General features: G+C 43.3%; 1 protein-coding gene and 1 long non-coding RNA gene across 5 annotated transcripts in view; one reads left to right on the top strand and one right to left on the bottom strand.

Moving 5' to 3' along the window:
• Positions 1-19,646, top strand: part of LOC308595877 — a 97,037-nt gene that overhangs the window by 4,122 nt on the left and 73,269 nt on the right. For 3 of the 4 annotated variants that reach the window (XR_014012163.1, XR_014012164.1, XR_014012165.1), the window contains exon 2: positions 11,233-11,338. This is a non-coding gene — a long non-coding RNA (uncharacterized lncRNA). Of the gene's footprint in view, positions 1-11,232; positions 11,339-11,740; positions 12,755-19,646 lie in introns of those variants that run through there. The other variant, XR_014012166.1, reaches the window with a different exon arrangement.
• The window catches only part of CACNA2D4 (calcium voltage-gated channel auxiliary subunit alpha2delta 4), a 177,205-nt gene that overhangs the window by 84,799 nt on the left and 72,760 nt on the right, over positions 1-19,646 (bottom strand). Inside the window, 2 exon segments of the mRNA XM_081210589.1 lie at positions 1,253-1,330; positions 10,982-11,109. Of these exon segments, the coding sequence (XP_081066715.1) occupies positions 1,253-1,330; positions 10,982-11,109 (206 nt within the window).

Here is a 19,646-nt window from a genome sequence, read left to right as displayed (position 1 = left end):
TCCAGAGGTCTCTGTTCACATCCTTTGGCTTCCTTTTTCCCTCAACTCCGTGCTTCAGTTCTTACAAAGAAATGCATCTAAGGCTGCATTAGTATCACATATGCTCATAGTGCAACTCCCTTCTTTGAATGCTACAAATACAAAACAAACCAGCAAACCATATGACTGATTGTTCATTTGACTTTTAGCAATTTTCTGAAATGTCACTATCAGCCAATACCTTTTCCTCCAGCCACCTCGCAGCGCTCACTCTCCATTCTCTCCAAAACACCTGTCTCTCCACTCAATTCTCTCCTGAACTCACCACTCACTGCTACCATTACAAAACCTCAGACATCAGTTAAACCACTTCAAGGACATGAAGAAAATAGTTACATGAATGCCCCCAAACTACACATTGTACATCATTAAAAGACTAAGCCATCACAGATTCACAAGCATCGAGAGCTTTTAACATGGCTAAGCTGAACAGTCTTAGGCTTCAATTTTTGTTCTGAAGATTGCCCATTTGATAAGGTGTAGAGATCATTCATGGAAAACTCAATTGCCATTTGTTCAGATTGAGTGGTAAACAGTGGGTTTTCCCAGGGAAAGCAGAGAGTCTATCTATCTATCTACCTACCTACCTACCTACCTACATTGTGCTATTTTTCTAGAAAAATAGGTGCCAGAACTCACCATGAACACCTCCCTTGTTCTCTTACAATGGCAATGGAGCCCACCTGAGTTCCAGAGAGTTCCAGCTGAAAAAAACTCCTGATTCTACCCATCTACACACTGCTTGAACACAGACCTAGAAATCTCAGACCTGTGCCTAGAAAGTGTGACATGAAAGGAAGTGTGGGTGAGCCCGGAACCTTTAACTGAAAAAGCAAACAGGTGAGGCTTTAGAGGCTGCTTCCCAGTCCTTCTGCCACAGAACTGTACAGCTTCCCCAGGTATGTCCCTTTGGGGCATTTGCAGGAACTCTATAGTCCTGAAAATGAGCAGACTTTTTTGGTGAGTGGGCATGTGCAGAAAAAGTGGCAAGAAACAGATATGATGTTTTCCCAAACACAAAAATGACAATAACTCTATACATGTGACTTTGTCTAAGGCCTAGTTTTAAATAGACGGATTTCAGACAATAAATTCTGTGACAAGTGATGGTTCACCTACCAGTTTGCAAAAGAGACAATTTCATACTAAATGAAGTGTTTCCCTATCCTTAACCTCAACCCTATGCCTCAAGTGTATTGAAACAAGTTCCTACCTGCAGCAATTGCCGTCTTCCCACCTACAGTCACAGCCACAGAAGTGCTCACAGTTACCGCCTCAGGCAGACCTCCTTCTGTCAAGACATAAATGAAGCAAATTTAGTACCTGACCCTGTATCCCTAAGGAAGAGGGTCTCAGAACTGACACTCACAAATCAAGCACACAACTGCAGTACAGAGAAGAATGAGGTTTAATCTATACAAACAGCACAAACCTGTGTCAAGACTCCAAGCTGCAGGTGGCGGTTCACCTGAGTGATTCATAGAATCATAGAATCATAGAGTTGGAAGAGACCACAAGGGCCATCGATTCCAACCCCCTGCCAAGCAGGAAACACCATCAGAGCACTCCTGACATATGGTTGTCAAGCCTCTGCTTAAAGACCTCCAAAGAAGGAGACTCCACCACACTCCTTGGCAGCAAATTCCACTGTCGAACAGCTCTTACTGTCAGGAAGTTCTTCCTAATGTTTAGGTGGAATCTTCTTTCTTGTAGTTTGGATCCATTGCTCCGTGTCCGCTTCTCTGGAGCAGCAGAAAACAACCTTTCTCCCTCCTCTATGTGACATCCTTTTATATATTTGAACATGGCTATCATATCACCCCTTAACCTCCTCCTCTCCAGGCTAAACATGCCCAGCTCCCTTAGCCGTTCCTCATAAGGCATCGTTTCCAGGCCTTTGACCATTTTGGTTGCCCTCCTCTGGACATGTTCCAGTTTGTCAGTGTCCTTCTTGAACTGGACACAGTACTCCAGGTGAGGTCTGACCAGAGCAGAATACAGTGGCACTATTACTTCCCTTGATCTAGATTGCTCCTTCAAAGTTTAAAAAGTCCCTGCACATGTCTAAGATGTTACAGAGACATCTCCATAATGTGTGTGTGTTTATTAACTCAAAATACTTATAGGCTGACTTTCCGGGCAACGGTGGCTTGCAACAATAAAAATGGCAAAATATTGACAGTACAACCATAAAGCCATCAGACCCCTCCCAAGAAAAAAGCCAATAAAAATACTGAACCAGCAAATTAAAACACTTTCCACAGCAATAAAAAAAAAATTAATCTAGGTGTAGAAATGTTTTTCATGAGGAAGCATTCATTCATGTTTGCACATCCTTGTAATCTGAAATGGTACAGCCAAGATACAGCTTTAATACTGCAGCCGCTGTTTGTCTGAACTGAGTCTCTTAAAATCCTCAGAAGCTGCTCTGTGCATTACTGATCAAGAAATAACAAGACCACATCACCCTTAATTAGCATAACAGGGTTGCTTAATTTTCAAAAATAGGGAGCTACAATCATATCTGAATTTTTCAAACCAATAAAGATTCCAAACAGCATGTTAAAGAAGGATGTGAAGAACTGGGAATGTGCTCCCATTCAGAAAGTAGCATAGAGAAGATTCTCTGTGATAGCAACTAAAACATCTGTTTCCACATTTATATACAGTGAACTGTCAAATTGCCTATGGAAGTTTATAAGCAAAAGGCATCATGAATCGCTAGATATATTCATCCTATTTCCTGCTATGGGACCCCAAATATCCTCAGTAGGAAACTATGGACAGTGTGAACTATGTTCCTAATGAAATTTCACAGTCATAAATACCACAGGCTTTAGCGGAGAGGGATGTCTATAGGCCCAAGTGGTTGCTAGGGACAACCATGGAATGTTCATTCAAGTGGCTGCCGCTCCTAGCAAATGCAGTTAAGGCCTGTAGACTTCTGGTAGTAGCAGGTACATTTCTATGAAATGCATGACCCATGAGCAGCCCTGCCATCCATGTGAATATCTTGCCTAGTTACAAAAAAGGACTGCTGCAATCGTGGCATGTGGCATACATGTGGGTATGCATGCAGTTCTGATTTATTCACACTACTTCCTACAGGCAAATACAAGCAAGCTGGAGGTTGTTCACATTTACATATTACCTTGGCAGGGCTACATGCATGAGCTAACCCAGTAAGACAACTTAAAATGCTCCATAGTTTCTCCTGTCACACTAACAAAATGTTAATTAGTCAAGATTTCAGTCCATTTATTCAGTGGTTAGATTAATTCACCCTGGAAGAAAAATGTTAGTTAATATTCAGTTTATCAACGGAGTGTCAGGTGTTTTTGATATTTGAAATATATGTGACCTACCAAAAGAGCAGATAGGATTAACTGGCCCTGTAAGGGGTGATGGTTGAATTCTGAAAGAACTGTTTTGACAGCCCTAAAGGTCATTTAATTTTGGATTAATCCAATATTTTAAAGAAATTTGTGGTCTCTCATTTGGGACAGGTGTTGCACAGCCACTTTTATCACGAAAGAAGAATACCACACCAATTAAGTACTGGTACACCAGAAGGTAACCACCGCATTGTTTGCATGCCACCACAATCCCTGAGCGTTGTGAGATTGCAGGGGTTCCAGATGCTTATCCAGGGTTCAGTTTCCTCAGAATGAGGGTCAGTGGAGACTGTGGTATCTTTAGGATATATTATTTATTTACACATATATACAACTTGAGCCTACACTGGAGAGGCTTACAGCATTAACATCCCAATAAGGTACTGCTTCTCCCATAGCCACAGCCTTGTATTGCAGCAGAAATCAAGCATGTCTCTTTTTCACAGGATTCAGCCTGCAGCCTGCTTATTGCTTAGCTCTCACACACCCCTCTGACAATTGTCCTTCCAACCAACTGCCAGGTGAAGAAGAGGGGCTCATTCATTTGTTCTCTGGCACAGAGCCACTTCATTTGTTACCTTAATGGCCCATACTTAAGGGGCCATCACCTTGCCAAAAAGCTGGCCTGGCTATTCCAGCAATTCATTCCTTGCTGGATCCAAGAATTAGAAGGGAACTCAGGCATAAAGTCTAACCCCCTGTGCCCCAAAATCACAACAGTAGATTAGAACCTGTTCTCTCAAAGAACAGATAGAGTGGACAACCTAATAATAGACAGTACTGTTTCGCATGGTGTCTCACATGCTTGAACACACCTCAGTACATAAACATTCCCTACACATAGAAAACTATTAGGTAAAAAGTTTGGATGGAACTCCTCTCTCTGACATCTAGCTTGAAATGCATTCAATTATGCCAGGCCCCACCTGCAGTCTGAAGTGCTACAGTCATGAAACAGGTTCACTTCCTCATCCGCTATTTGAGAGAACTAGGTTTGTGAATCAAGTGTAGGCAAACTTGTTTATATTTCTTTGTGCTTTACAACTGTTCCATTTTCTGTGTTAACAGGGACATTCTGAAGGTCAGAATTTCTGGTCACATCACACACAAACACATGTTTTTATTCCTTCACAGGATATTGCCTTACAGAATGTTCTGCCCCAACATAAGGGTTTTCCTTTCTCTTCCCCCACAGTTCCAGAACTTGTCATTTGCTTTTTATTCTTGGCTCCATCACCAGTGCCCAACGTGTCCTGAACATGACTTTGCAGCTTCATTCATTTTTAGCCTCAAGTCTTTGTGCAGATTGAAACAAACAACAAAAAACCTACAACAACCCTGAAATTAAGTTGATTTGTGGAAGGGCATTGCACAGACCTAAGGGAGCACTTGTTCAATTCAAGGACTCTCCTTCTGGATAGCATTCATATGCCTCAACCATTATCCTTGTGGCATTCAAAAATCCCCTCTCTCACACTCATACACTTCTGTGTGTTTTGGGGACAGACAAAGGACACCAAAACCCTCCAGCAGAATGCCACGTGACTTCCTGCAGAGTTATACGTGTAGATACAGCACAAACCCTAAGGAAATGAGAGCTTTTAGTTCACTTGCTGGACACAGCACTAATTCCAACTTCTGACCTTACCTTTTGCATGTTACAGCTCCAGGGGAAATGATCTAATAAGAATAGCATGACATTCTTCCTCCCCACAGGCATATGCATTCTAATATGTTCATTACCACATGGAGCAGCAGACAAATGTACTCCCCTGCAACCTCAAAAACCAGCTTGTCCCTGACACACAGTCTGGAAACAGATTGAAGTGGTTTGAAGGAGTCCACAGATGTCTATGTGACATCTGAAGGCAGCCCTGTTTTGGGAAGCTTTTAATCCCCCCCCCCCCGTATTTTTGTTGGAAGCCACCCAAAGTGGCTGGGGCAACCCAGTCAGATGGGCGGGATATAAGAAATAAATTATTAGTAGCATTAGCATTAGTATTATTAGTGTTCATACACATTTTTTTATCCTAATGCAAATTCTATTCAAGCATGTCCTGCAGATTGAACTGAAAAAACATAAAAAGCCCTGCAAATTTGTTTACTGAGGTGAAATTTGGATATGCTACACACCCGCTTCTGCCCACAACTTCCTCTTGCTTCTCGTCAACCCACTCCCACATGGGTTTAATTTCTACATCTAGTTATTAACATTAAAAGGTGTCGTATGCATTTATTTCCAAATCATCTGGGGAGGCATTTGCATAAATTGGTTTGTGTTTGTTTTTTATATACACCATCACAAATTATTGTTCCAAAACAGTGCTTTGTATAGGTTTGGGAGATCCTGTGGTCAATATTATGAAATGGGCCCAGAAACTAGTCATACCTACAGTGATTTTAAGTTCTGCTAAAGAATGAGTGTGTGAGATTTTGGACAGCCCCAAATATCTGTCACCCAAGGTCAAAGCACACCTGCATGAGTTCACTAAACATGCAGTTTCTGGTTTGTGTATAAAGTAGGGTCAGTATCACTAAATGGAGCACATAGTGAAACCCCATCTCCCACCCCACCTTACTTACTAACTGTAACTTAGGGTGGGGAACCTATTTCAGCCTGAGGGCCACATGCCTTTGTGAACAACATTCTGAGGGCCACATGCCAGTGGTGGGCAAGGGTAAGAGGCAAAAGAGCTAGGAGAAACCAATGTAAATTTTATATCTGCAATGTAAGTTAATTTCAATACACACTCACACACCTTTCTGTATCCTCCATCCAGACAGGCCAGAGACATTATAAGGATTCAGGGGCACATTCCAGACAGTCAAAAAGACAGGGGGCAATGAAAGGTGCAGCCTAGTTCAAACAAGAGCCAAACGGAGGCATCACAAGGATTGCATTTGGCCCTGCCTCAGGTCTGAGGTTCCCCACCCCTGTCCTAACTTACCTCAGAAGCGAGCCAGCTGATGAAAAGTGTTCAAGTAGCAAAGTATGGGGAAGATTTTGTTCCCCTTCCCCATTATATTCAGCAATTAAAGATGAGCTCTTCAACTCTGCTTTATAATGAAACCAGCAAGCACATAAATATATCTGGTTTGTCCCTCAATTCCACTACAGAAAATGTGAGCAGAGCCTCTGTCGTTTATTGTCATTTCAAGGAAATCAAAGCTGTTACCCTGAAGTACTTTTTCTGTGGCAAAGTTTAAGCTAAAAACTAAGTAAGTTTGAGTTAGCAGCAATGCTGAAAACAGATACCAGGTGCTGTGGGGATTTAATTATGCTGTGGCATCACCTGAGATCTTATAAGGCTTTGAGAATGTCAGGGAGTAAGAAAACATGAGGTCAGCAACTGCTAAAGCAAGGGGGTAAAGAACCTATGTTGGACTTCAACTCCCATAAGCCCCAGGCAACATAACCAATAGTCAGAGATGATGGGAGTTGTGGTCTAACAACATCTTGAGGCCCACAGTTTAGCCACTTTAAAGGCGCAAGAGCCACAAAAGCCAAAGCAAGGCTTCTGGTGGCCAGGTAATAAGGCTTCCTGGAAAGAGTGGAGTAAAGGTAAGTGTGGATAAGCCCTTAGGGAAGGGAACAGATGAAACTGCAGAGATAAAAGGCATAGAAGTTGAAGGAAAAATAGAGAGGCCCAAGTGCAAACATTGTTCATGAGGAAACCTTCATTTCCAGGTCCTGGTCCCTTGCAAAAGAGCTACCCAAAATAACACATTAGAACAAGGGAACATTAATTTTTGGAGGTGTTTGTATCATATGGAGTGTGTGGTGGGAATACAAGTGCCTCCTCCCATTCTGGTTATATATTCCTTCTCTTAAAACATAGCTGGGGTAAAGAGAGTTGGCAAATGTTTGATTTAAAAATTACCAGTCTGGAAATGCTAGCGAAAGAGCCAGGCTACGACTTGCAACACATTGAGTGAAAGCTGGCAACATTAGTATGCCCATTATACAACATTAATACAGCTAATCAGTGGAACCTGATTATGATCAGGGGCTAGAAGAGCCTGACAGATCAAGGGTGGAGCCTGAGAGGAACTGGGCTGGGTCAACAGGAAATAATATTTAAAAAACAAGGAAACAAGCAAACCTTTGTCTAGCCTGCTATTGTTTATTAGTATTTCTGCCCCAAGGCTTCCAGAGCAGAACTTTACAGTTCTATAAAGGATAGCTGACAGATCTAGGAAGCGCAAAGGAGAAAACAAGGAAGGAGGGAAGGGCTGAGCTTCTTTATCTCCATTCCACTCACCACCACATTCACATCCTGGTTCACATTCTTTTTCCCAGTCTTGTTTTCTTTGCTCAACTGCTGTCTTCTCTACCCACCCACCCTCCCACTACAATGCCAAAAAAAGCTTTGCAGCTAAAGCATTGTGCATTGTGATGACAGTGCCTGAATGCAGAAGAGGGTTGAGCAAAAGTACATAGTGGTTTCCAGACCACATAGATTCCCCCCATTCTTTTGTGGTAGTTGTCATTGCTGTTCATTGACATCATCTATTCCTCCCCGCCCTCCACAGAAGTGATTCCATGAGAACACTTTCTGAAACTTAACTTTGCACTGGAACAGTGAACCCTGAAGTCAGAAAAAGCATTGGCTGATGAATATGCCCCTCCAACTACAGGTGTTTTCATTCAGTGATAACCAGACCTGGAAGGAGAAAGGGAAGAGGAGAGGCTTTCTACTGGCAACTTCCCATGTATAACCTTGGAGCAAACACATGTCAAATTGGTAACTGATTGATACACTGGCATGTGTAGTTCCTCTTCACAAAGCTGAGAGTCCCCCCTTGTATCCTTCCATTACTTTAGTGTAATTTTGACACACCTGCTGTGTGATTAATGAAAGCATATGGCACAAATTTCCCTCAGAGCTCTTTTGCACTGGGCTAATTTTGGCTGCCTTAAAGTACCCTTCTGTATGTCATTTTTCATGGTGAGCGAATCCTGCATCACTACACCGCTGCGGCAAAAGGGTGAGATTCGATGATGACCAACACAGCCTTCATTTAGCAAGTGAGATGAAATGTACACCACCCAGCTTGTGAGCAAAATAATGAAAGCCCCATTCTCATCAAAACAAAGTAATAACCTCATCTCATCTCTGCAACATGCTGACAGCTATTCAAATTATTGCAATGATTAATAGGTCTGACCACCTGTCTGACATGCATACAAGTGTTCTCATGGGGGTAGGATAGTGCTGACTGGCCCCACCTTTTTGGTGTCCAACCTTCATGAGTTCCAAGGGTCTCTCTGCTCTGAGGCCTCAGTATATATAACAGAACATTCATCAACATCCTAAGCGCAATCTGCTCTTCCTTGTTTTTGTTGCAGGTTGCACTGTTGAAACCTACAAATGTAGATCCCTGTGCTGGCAGGACTTTAGAATATATGGAGGTTAAGGGGCAGCAACAAGTCAGTTTCCCATCAACAAGACAGTGCTAGAGATGCATGAGCTGCAAAAAGAACTCAATCCTTATGCCAGATTAATGTACACAAAGCACTCCACTGCCGCCACCTTCCCTGCCCATCCCTGGACCCATAAACTTTACAGGAGAAGTGGGGTGGAAACTGACGTGAACATTGTCATTTGCCCATGAGGGGTGTCTGGAAGCGTAGTTCTAGTCCAGGCACCCCCAAACTCTGCCCTCCAGATGTTTTGGGACTACAATTCCCATCATCCCTGATCACTAGCCCTGTTAGCTAGGGATGATAGGAGTTGTAGTCCCAAAACATCTGGAGGGCTGAGTTTGGGGATGCCTGTTCTACTCCATTGTCTGTGTGACAAATGGATGCTTGGAGTGTCCATGCTACCACCTCTGCCACTGTTGCCTGTCCTTCCACCCAGGTAAGGTTTGTGTTGGGCTTGGGCAGGAAAAGATGGCCAATGCTGGAGGAGGAGCAGGGTGTTTGAGGGTTGGGTCATGCAGTCCTTATTCATAATCTGTTAGTGGGCGACATCAAGTGGGGCCTCGCCCTGCCTGACCTACTTATGAGGAAGCAACAAAGGTGTTCACTTTTGTAAACACCCTTATTCAAGTCCACACAACATCCTTTGTTTGCACAAGGCTATAAATCCTTCACAAATACCTAAACTCCAGCTTTGCCTTTAAGTTATCCCCTCTTACCTCTCTCTTTGAGATGCCTTCAATTGCCCCAAGACAGTAGCATCCTGAGGGCATTCAAATAATGAGCAAAGGGGGGCAGCTTTATGCAGTCCTGTCAGGAGCCACCTATGCTCCTGCACCTTAAGCCTGACAAGACTGGAACCACAAGGAGGCAACACACTCTGAAAGACAGACGTTGGTACTCGTACGTTTTGGCTCCCAAATGCCAAAAACCTGGAAGTAAGTGTTCGGGTTTTCGAACATTTTTCAGAAGCCAGACGTCTGACAGGGCTTCCGCTTGAGTGCAGGAAGCTACTGCAGCCAATTGGAAGCCACACCTTGGTTTTACGTTTTGGAAGTCGAACGGACTTCTGGAACAAATTCTGTCCAAGAACCAAGGTACGACTGTACCTGCCAAAACACCATCACCAGAGGCATAGTACCCTTTGGCAGCCCAAGGCCATCTCCATCTTAGTCCTACTCAGTAGGGGGTAAGCACTAACATATGCTCTGGATAAGGGCCCTTCTGAGCTCCAGGCAGAGGTGGGGCATGATACTTACTGATGCAATAGCTCTGTGAAGACGTTTCCCTTGCTGAACCCAGTTGAGGCCTTCTTCTTCAGAACCTGCTCCTACCGCTGAGAACTGACTGGACCACTCCCTGGCTTGTCCCACACTCCTTCCTCAGAACCTGAGACTCCTTGCTCTGTCAGTATCTGTTCCTGCTGCTTCCCACACCACTCAGAATTTCACAGCTAGAAGTATCCCTGCATTTGATTTATGCAGATTCCTTTGAAGGTCTGCATAGAGTTAGTGCACTTTTTTTCAAACTTTCTGGTTATATGAATTGGACCAAACAGACATATAATTGTATATATGTAGGCCCTGTGTACGTTTTCTGATAAACATATATGAGCTGGGTGTGGGCTTACCACTGTGGTACCCATCACAGGTTCAGTACACACCGATGAAAAGTTTTAAAAAGCCATTTAGGCTTTTTTACTCATTCCTTAGCATCATTAACAGAGGGAATAAAAATTTCGGAAAAGATCTGTGGGCCTTTCCTGTGTTTTATGGCCATCTCAGCAGTTATTTTAAAATGACATTTCAAGTTCCAGGTCTTCCAGGTGACCACAAAAAAGAGAGCTACAAATGAATATTTATATACACTATTAACTTTGGATCCAACCTTGTGTGCTCTAGGAGTAAATCCCATTGGTAACAATGGCCAATTAAAAGATGTTTGAATGGTTACAAAAACAAAAGGACTGTGCCTCCAGTGTGTGCTTGCTGTTTTTCTGCTGGTGGGCTAAAGCAATGGTTGAAAATATCCTAATTTTCTACTCATTCACTTGAGCTAAGAAGCTGCCTACTGACTGATTTGGCTTCAATTGTATTACAACACATGAATTACGCAGAGTTACCTGAAGGATCTTCAAAAGGAATGCTATAAATGAAGCTTCCTGGGGGATGTTCAGCTGCTCGGCGGTACCAAAGTGGGAAGTGGTCCATGGTGAAGATGCTCTCCTTATCTTCACGGGTCAAGAACTTCCTGGAAGAAGAAAACCAAGCATCTCTTTTTTTCTCATCTGAAAGGCCTATTGTTCTTCAGAATGTTTTTCAAAGCATTATGAACATATTTTTAAAAATTTTATCCAGTTCTCATCTTCCACAGCCCACTAAACTGCAACAAATGCAGCTGTTTTTAACCAGATAAAAACCAGCAGGCCAGCAGCACAAGCGAGAAGACTGGCAGAGCAAGCAAGCAAGCAAGAGGACAGGTAGGTGACACAAGTGGGCCTTCCTATGTCCTCCCTGTCACTGCTGCCACCACCCACCTGCCAGCTTGCTTGTTTGTTTGTTTGCATGCATGCACAACAGGGCCAAGGAAGCCCAGGGTCCAAGTGAGTGAGTGGGGTTGAGAGTTGGCAAGGGGATAGGTGGGGTTAGTGAGCAATGCAGACAAGGGCAGCAACCGTGTGTGTGTGTGTGTGTGTGTGTGTGTGTGTGTGTGTGTGTGTCCTTCCTTTGACAAGTGGGGTCAAACAAACGTTGGCAACAGTGAAGAAAGTGAACTAAACTTCTGAAGTACTGAAGGAAGACAGAATGTGAATTGTCATGTGCTGTTTCAGAGCCCTTCCTCCTTTAATTTAGTGACAAAATAAATGTTTTTACTCTTACAGTTTTTGGAATCAATGCTACCCACAACTGGAATCACCAAGGAAACAGAGAAACCATGCACTTTAGGCAATACACAGGAGTCAAAATGACCCTGCAAAATGCTGTTAAAAGTTATTAGTTACTTGTTATACCTACAGGTGAGCTTAGCCTAGGACCTGTCCTCTTCATTTTGTGCAAGCAATTGAAATTACAAAACATGTCTAATTTAGGCCCATTCATTTTAATTGATAATAGACAAATCACTCACATCCCTTTACATTACCACAAATTGCATTGAGGTCAATAGAATTCTACAGATTTAAAAACCCTTTACAAACCTGAAGGAGGAGAGGGGTTGTTGTTTTTGAAATAAAGCAAAACTATCTATTTTCCCCTCCCACACACACACCCATTCCTATTATTTTGTGCAAAACTCACCAATCCAACCTTTAGGATCACTGAGACCCCAAGTGCATCTGCCAGTGTTTACAAGCAACCTATACCCCCACTTCAGCAAGTGGCCAGATTTAATGGCAACTTTCAGTCAATATCTTTGCAAAATGTGTTGTTAAAGGTTGCTCTCAACACTTCCAGGACACAGTGTCACTGGCCTCCTTCAAAAAAATCAATGTAGTCCTCAGATTTTATTATCTGCTTCAATGCTGAACTACCAATGTGAGAAACAAGGTTGCCTTGTGCACAGCCTGTATAATAAGGTTACCAATAGTCTCCCCAATGCTTTGTGCCATGTGAGAACATAACAGTGGGTGAATTACTAGCACCTTTCAAACGAAGATCCCCAATGAGACAGTATATGCCTTCCAAACTCACTAACTGGAATATAATTTTGGCTGTGCTGCAATGGGCACAACAGGGTCAGAAGAACTACACCCAGTTTATTCACCCAAGTCTCAGCAATACATGCCCAGTTGGCTCCCTCATCCTTGATCAAACCATGAATGAACATAGTCTTATTATGTACCAACTTGGCATTAAGTAACAGCACCACCTGGTCAGATGGCTTGGCCTGCAAACATCCATATCCTCTTCTTCACATATGACTTGCCCTCTACCCAGTGCTGTATATCCTACTGACCATAATCACAGGGATATAGGGGAACCCTTATTATATTTTCCTCTGTTCTGTCCACTCAAACATCCTGCATGCTTCCATTTTTCTTATTCTGTCGGCTGATCTTCCCACCTCTTTTAATCCTCAAATTGTTTTTAAAATATCCTACATATGGGCTCTAATTCATAAGGTTAGCTGACGACTCTGTTCAGTGGAGCCACTTCCCTACAAACCTTTACATATGGTAAGAGGCCCATTGCTGTCCTCTCCCTTTAGCTGTTCCTTGGGTCCATTCGACTAACATGAGGTGTGATATTGCAGATGATGAACTGAAACAGTGATTTCCACTTTCACGGTTTTGTCTTTTAAGGATAATGGACCCAGCTCAGTGGTAGAGAGTATCAGCTCTGCAAGCACAAGGTCCCAGGTTCAATCCCTGGCATCTCCAGGTAGATGTGGGAATGTCCCGACTGGAAACCCTACCAGTCAGTGTAGTCAGTACTGAGCTAGATGGACCAATCATCTGACTTTGTATAAGGCAGATTCCTATGTTCCTAATGCATTTGCCCTATCCACAGTTACCTGGGAATAAGCCTCCCTTAAACAACATGTGGTTATTTCTGGGTAAACATGCATAGGATTGCCCTGCTAGCCTTTTATGCTACACTAGCTCCTATTCATCTTCTGTTACTGTTTTCACCACACTGCCTCCCCTTCCACCCCCAGAAACAGCATGCCTAATGAGCCACCGCAACTATAAAAGCAGCAGCTACAGGGTGAAACAAACCACATCAACGATGTATGTCATGTCTTGCTTTAAAGGACCCTGAAGCATTTTTTTTAAAAAACACACACCAAACAAACTGTATACTGTACACTGGTACAAGTGTGACTTTATCACCCATTACAGAACCACTGCAGAGAGGGACAGAGCTATTCTTTTACAGCTCACAGCTACACTATGCAAACACTTTAGGACATATAAATTGTGCCTACCTGGGGAGATTTAGAGAGGGACACGTTAAGCTCTCCGGCAGGTCTTTGGCTGTGTAAAAAGGTTTATTTCCACATTTTCCCCATAAAGAGCCCTCTGCTATTTTAAAAGCACACAAAGCAATCAAGAAAGGAGATCGGAACAAAATGTCCAAAACATTTTGCTTCAGTAAAATGCTGATATGTGAACATATAGCAGAAACTGTTTTATCAAATACTGAGTTGCAAAAGCTGTTGGGTATCCAGGATACTAATGTTTATTATATGCATTGAAGTTCCAATTATCTGTACCCCCGGCTGTCTGAGGGTTACTCCAGATGACCTCTTTATTGAGCATTCATCCTGATTTGCTTGCACAAAGCTTACACAAAGGTTAAACTATGTCCAGTCTTTATTGAGCATTTGTTATGAGGAGGTCACATGACAATTAGCATTCATTTTGAATTCATTCTGATTTGTCTCCATTCCCTATATTAATGGAAATATATGGAATATTTCATTTATCCCACACACTTCAGTGCATTTTCCTCATTGCAAAAAAGTACCGGTAATTTTATTAAAAAGTAGATTTGTTGCACCATTGCATCAGAGCACTTTAATTGCAGAAACCTAAATCTCCAGTATGCACTTAAACCTCTCTTACAAAATACTGACAGTGATTTGTATGTTTGTAAGCCCTTGAAAAGATAATGACTTGAATGCTAAGCATGTATATTTGAGGACGGCATTCCATATTTAGGACACAATGGAAAAGGTCCTGTCTCTGACAGCCAACCCACCTAGCTTCTGAAAGTAGGGAACCCTGAGAAGGGCTTCAGCTGTAATCAGGAAACAGTATTTCATGGAAGAGGTCTTTCTCATCGCCTGTTGCCAGATCCTTTAAAAAAAAAAGTGGCGATGCCAAAGAATAAACCTGGGACCTTCTGAATGCAAAGTGTGTGTTCTATTACTGAGTTTTGATCTGATACTCTGATCCCAGGCCTTTTAGGAGTACACACACACACACACACACACACACACACACACACACACACACCACAAGATTGGATGGCCTACATGGAACATCATCTTAGTTTCAGATGGTGCAATTAACTCAGGCTTGACAAGTACATTGATTATTGCATCAACTTGGGAGCCTTAGAAGAAGAACATGCTTAATAGGACAAAACTAATAGTTTCAGTCTTGCAATTCACAGTACCAAGCACCTGATATTTCTTTGAGTGTTACCTGTTTCCAGAACGAACAGAAATCAGACATTAATGATTCTGTAATACTTACTCTGCTTTTCCATGCGGGATCAGATTATACAATGGATCCTTATTAAGCATCACATTAGCAAATACCTTACTAGGTAGTGTGGGGCACATTAAACTTTGGCCCAAAGGAGGTGGTAGTATCAAGAGTGCCTCCCTGTGACTTGTGTGCAACGTATTTTAAAGATAAGATTGCTTATATCTGCTGGGCCCTTGACTCGACTATTAGATGAGTCCCAAGAGGAGTCCAAAACACTGTCCAGTCCTGTGTTGTTTGAGTTAATAAGGCTGTGGACAAAGTGCTTGGCTTGGTGTGGGACACCACCTATATTCTTGCCCCTCATGGAGAATAAAAAGTAACAGGAAGGGACAATTGGCTGGGCTAGGGAGGTGATTACTGCCTCATTGAGAGAGTGGTCCCTGCCTGCTAAAAGGAAGCAGTGGTAGGTCTTAGGAAACCCTTCCTGGATTCAAAAAACCTAAGTAATTACTACCAGGCAGTAATTTCCTCTTCTTGGGCAAGGTCCTTGAGTGGCTGCAGGACAGAACCAGGCTCTCTTGAATGACCTGCATGACCTCTGTGGGGAGAGACAGGGAGAGTGTGTCCCCGTTAATTCTCTTTGAATTCTCAGAGGCTTTTGATACCACAGACCATGGTATTCTTCTGGAGAAGCTGACTGAGTTCAGAGTGGGCAGCTCTACTTGCGATGGTTCCAGTCCTACTTGGATGATTATTTTCAGAGGGTGGTGTTGGGGGAATATTGTTTGGTCTCGTGCAGCCTTTAGTGCAGAGTTCACCAAGCTTCAAGGTTCACTTCTACATGAAACCACTGAGTGGGATTATCCAGAATTTTGCAGAATGATAGCTATTTCTGTCTGAGGACCATCAACACAGCAAATTTCCCTAATCCAAAAAACCAAACCAGCATGTAGGCAGTTGTACACACTGGGATGCAATGTGGTGCAGGGCTGGCTGAAATTTGGCTAGAGTCTGCTGCATATAGGAAACACATGGGATGCACATGAGTTTCCACATTAATAGATGTGGTCCGTTGTTCTCTGCCTACTGCTGGTGCAGTAATTCTTATTTCTGCATTTAGATTGTGCCCATCCAGCAACAGCCCAAGCAAGCGGATTAGACTAAAAGTAAAGCTTTTTTGGAAAATGGTAAACCTAGCAAAAATAAAATAAAATAAAACCAACCACTGCATATATCTCATGTGGTACTAGACCTCAGTCTACTAGAATCTAAGCCCCTTGGGCTGAAAGTCCAGATTGTAATACTTTTGCCCCACCAGATGGAGCTGTTGTCCGCACCAAAACAGTCGGGTTGTTCACGTGCAATGTGTAAAGGGTAAGAATGCAGAAAAGATGATTAGTTGTTTTTCAGTTCAACAGGGCTGAATTGGAGTTAAGCCTGACACACAGAGACAAAACCAAAGTGTGGAGGTTGCATCAAGTGCTGCTTTGCGGAGCATGCTCCACTGTACAAGACGTTTGTAAATTCTTGCAGTGTAGATGTGTAGATTTTTCGCCGCACCATTGGTAACCATTGCCCAAAAGCAAGCCATTGAAATGGGAGCAGTGGAAACTCCTTGTATCCACCTGGCAAATAGGTAAATGCAAACTGATTGCCACAATGGAGTACTCTCCATGCAGTTGCATTCTGAGTGGCAAGCACACTGCTTATTCAGGTTCCATTCATCTACACATATACATGCCCTAGAGATAATTAATCACCCTGCTAGATCAGACCAATAGCCCATCTAGACCAGCTTCCTGCTCTCATAGTGGCCTAACAGATGCCTAGAAGCAGGACCTTAGTGTTACAGCACTTTCCTCCTGTGGGTTCCAGGAATTGGTTTTCAGAAGCATACTGCCACAGACCATGCAGGCAGAGCAGAGCTATCCTGGCTAATTGCCTTTATAGCCTTATCCTCCATGAATATGTCTAAATAAAGTCTAACCCTCATTTCAAGCCATCCATGTTGCTGGCCATCACTGCCCACCTCCAGTGGGATTGAATTCTATAGGTTAACAATGTGCTGTGTCTTCCCACATTTAGCTTCATTGGATGGCTTTGAGTTCTAGTGTTATGAGAGGGAGAAAAATTGTTCACTTTCTCTGAAACATGCATAATTTTATATGCTTCTATCATGTTGCCTCTTACTCGCCTTTTCTCTAAACTAAAAAGTCCCAAGTGTTGTAATTTTTGCTCATAGAGATGTGCACTGCTGCCACATATGTGCCTCCTGAGCAGGTTCTTTCTTCTGATTTTTTTAAAAATCGTATCAGGATATTGAGCAAGGCCACTAAATTCCACGTGCATAAATTTAGAAGAGTAAAGGCACTGCAAAGAGGGACACCTCCTATCCCAGCCAGGATGTCTGGTCACCTGTAGCAATATCTGTTACCCGAGGCATCCGGTTACTAACAACTGCACCATGCATGTACTAACAGATATTGCCACAAGCAAGTGGAAGGGATCTGGTTATGAGAGTATCATAGCAGCAGCAGGTGTCACATGTTAGCTCAGGAAGGTAGTGTTACTCCAGACAATGGATGTAGCAAGAACACACTGAGAGGCTACACTGTGCATCCTTTCACTAAGGGAACAAGGCTGGCGATTTGAACCAACAGGTTGCCAATTATTTCCTTGTGGCCTTTGGCAAAGGGGGGGGGGGAAGACTGATGCTGAAAATAAAGCATGCCTAGAAGACATGCTCTTGGACACAAAGACTCAGTTTCCCTTGTTCTGATTCAAGTGCTCCCGTGGTCCTTATTCACCAGGTATAATACCTATTTTCTGCTGCCAAATCACTGCCCTTGTTTGCCCTGTGTTGCCTTTCAGAGTGGCCTTTAAAAGTATTGTTAGCGGGCAGCATTGCAATTCTTCAAGCGTTTGCTTCTTTCCCAGTGTATCTAGATGTGGGGACAGAGGCATCTTGACTCTAACCACGACTGCATGTAAATGAGCACAGACAGCAATGTGTCTTGTAAACTACAGGGTGTCGATGACAACTGTATTTTTGAATTGTTAAGCAGGATACATTGTAGGAGAAGGAAAATCCAGGTTCAGATCCCTCTCCAGCTATGAAACTATGAAATGGGTAGCCCTGAACCAGTCACCATATTGTAATAGTGTTAGCTGGGATCTTGGAGGCCATGTAGCCCAAACCCCTGCTCTGTGCAGGTTCTGAAATGGAAGATGCAAGTCACAGCCAGCCACCTATAAGGCAACAACCTCAGGCAGCAGGATCCACAGGGATCTCCAAGGAATACATCACCTGCCGCTGCAGCAGCAGTAGCAACAATAGCTGCAGCACAATCCTGGGAGGCCAGATCTGATGCCTCCTCAGCAGCACTCCCACGCCACCTCTACAGTGGCCTCTCAGCGAATAGGAGGCTCTGCTGGTCTCCTCTCACCCCTAGGAAGGAAACGTTGGGGGATGTCCTCTGTGTCTTCTGGGTTATGCACCCACCCAGTATAATTCAGAGCAGACCCCTTTTCCTCCCACGACTGCCTTTGATTCCCACTTCAAAAGTCTGCTAATATTGATTTACTTCCCCCCCTTGTTTCTGGTATAGATCTTCACTCACCCCATTTTCGCTGGCCAAGGTGTGTGTGCCATTTTGAGGTTCCTCTCAGGTGCCAAAATGTCTTAGGCCAGCCCTGATGCAAGTACAGAGACACTGACAGATGGCCAGTCAACCTCTGCTTGAACACCCCCAGTGAAGGACGGTCCACCGCTACATGACACAATTTGTTCCAAAGTCATATACAGGTTTATCTTGCTTCCCTGCAATTTCCAGCATCTACCTATTAGTTCTAGTCCTGCCCTCCAAAGCAACGGAGAACAAGCCTGCTCCATCTTCCACGTGACAGTCCTTCAGATATTTGAAGAGAGTATCTATCCTGTCTCCCCTAATTCTTCCACTCTCCGGGCTAAACAGGACACAGTACACCGAACTATCGGCCTGACCATCTACCAAACTGGACACAGTACACCAGACTATCAGTGCATCTCCCTTCACAGGGGTTTACACTTCACAGCTAACTTTACAGGGTTATTTCTAGGGTAAATAAGGGAGCAACCTCTTATGCTGCCTGGGATAGTAGGATAGAAATATAACAACAACAGGCAAGTATATCTCCCACACCCACACATATATCTGCTACTGCAGACTAAATAAAGACAGAAGTTGGAGGACCACCTTCAACAATGTGAAAAGGCCTTCAAGCACTGACTTTTGGAGAGCAAAGCGGGATGTTACACATATACAGAGTGTCTTTATTTTTGTCTGTGAGATGACAGAAGGTATGAAGCTGTGTAGAGCAAAGATTAACATATAAAGTGCTGCTCTGAACAGAGGTAGACTCATCCTGGCGCTCTGAAATGGCTATGGCTTTGGATTGAGGGAGGAGCCACAAGTGTGGCTCTCATTTGTTCTCATTCCTCGCATTAGGGGAACCCACCCGTCTGGTGTTTTATTGTGGGTGTATTCTGCAACAATAGTGCATTAGTGCTGGATTTATTATGCGTTCTTTTAATTGAGGGGCTATAGCACAACAAAAGTGGGACAAAAACTCCCCAGAACATTTGTGGTTT

This window comes from Podarcis bocagei (genome assembly GCF_964188305.1).
Source record: "Podarcis bocagei genome assembly, chromosome: 10".
NCBI classification, from domain to species: Eukaryota; Metazoa; Chordata; class Lepidosauria; order Squamata; family Lacertidae; genus Podarcis; species Podarcis bocagei.
The sequence above is the reverse complement of the archived record's forward strand: the minus strand, read 5'-3'. Positions and strand labels throughout refer to the sequence as shown.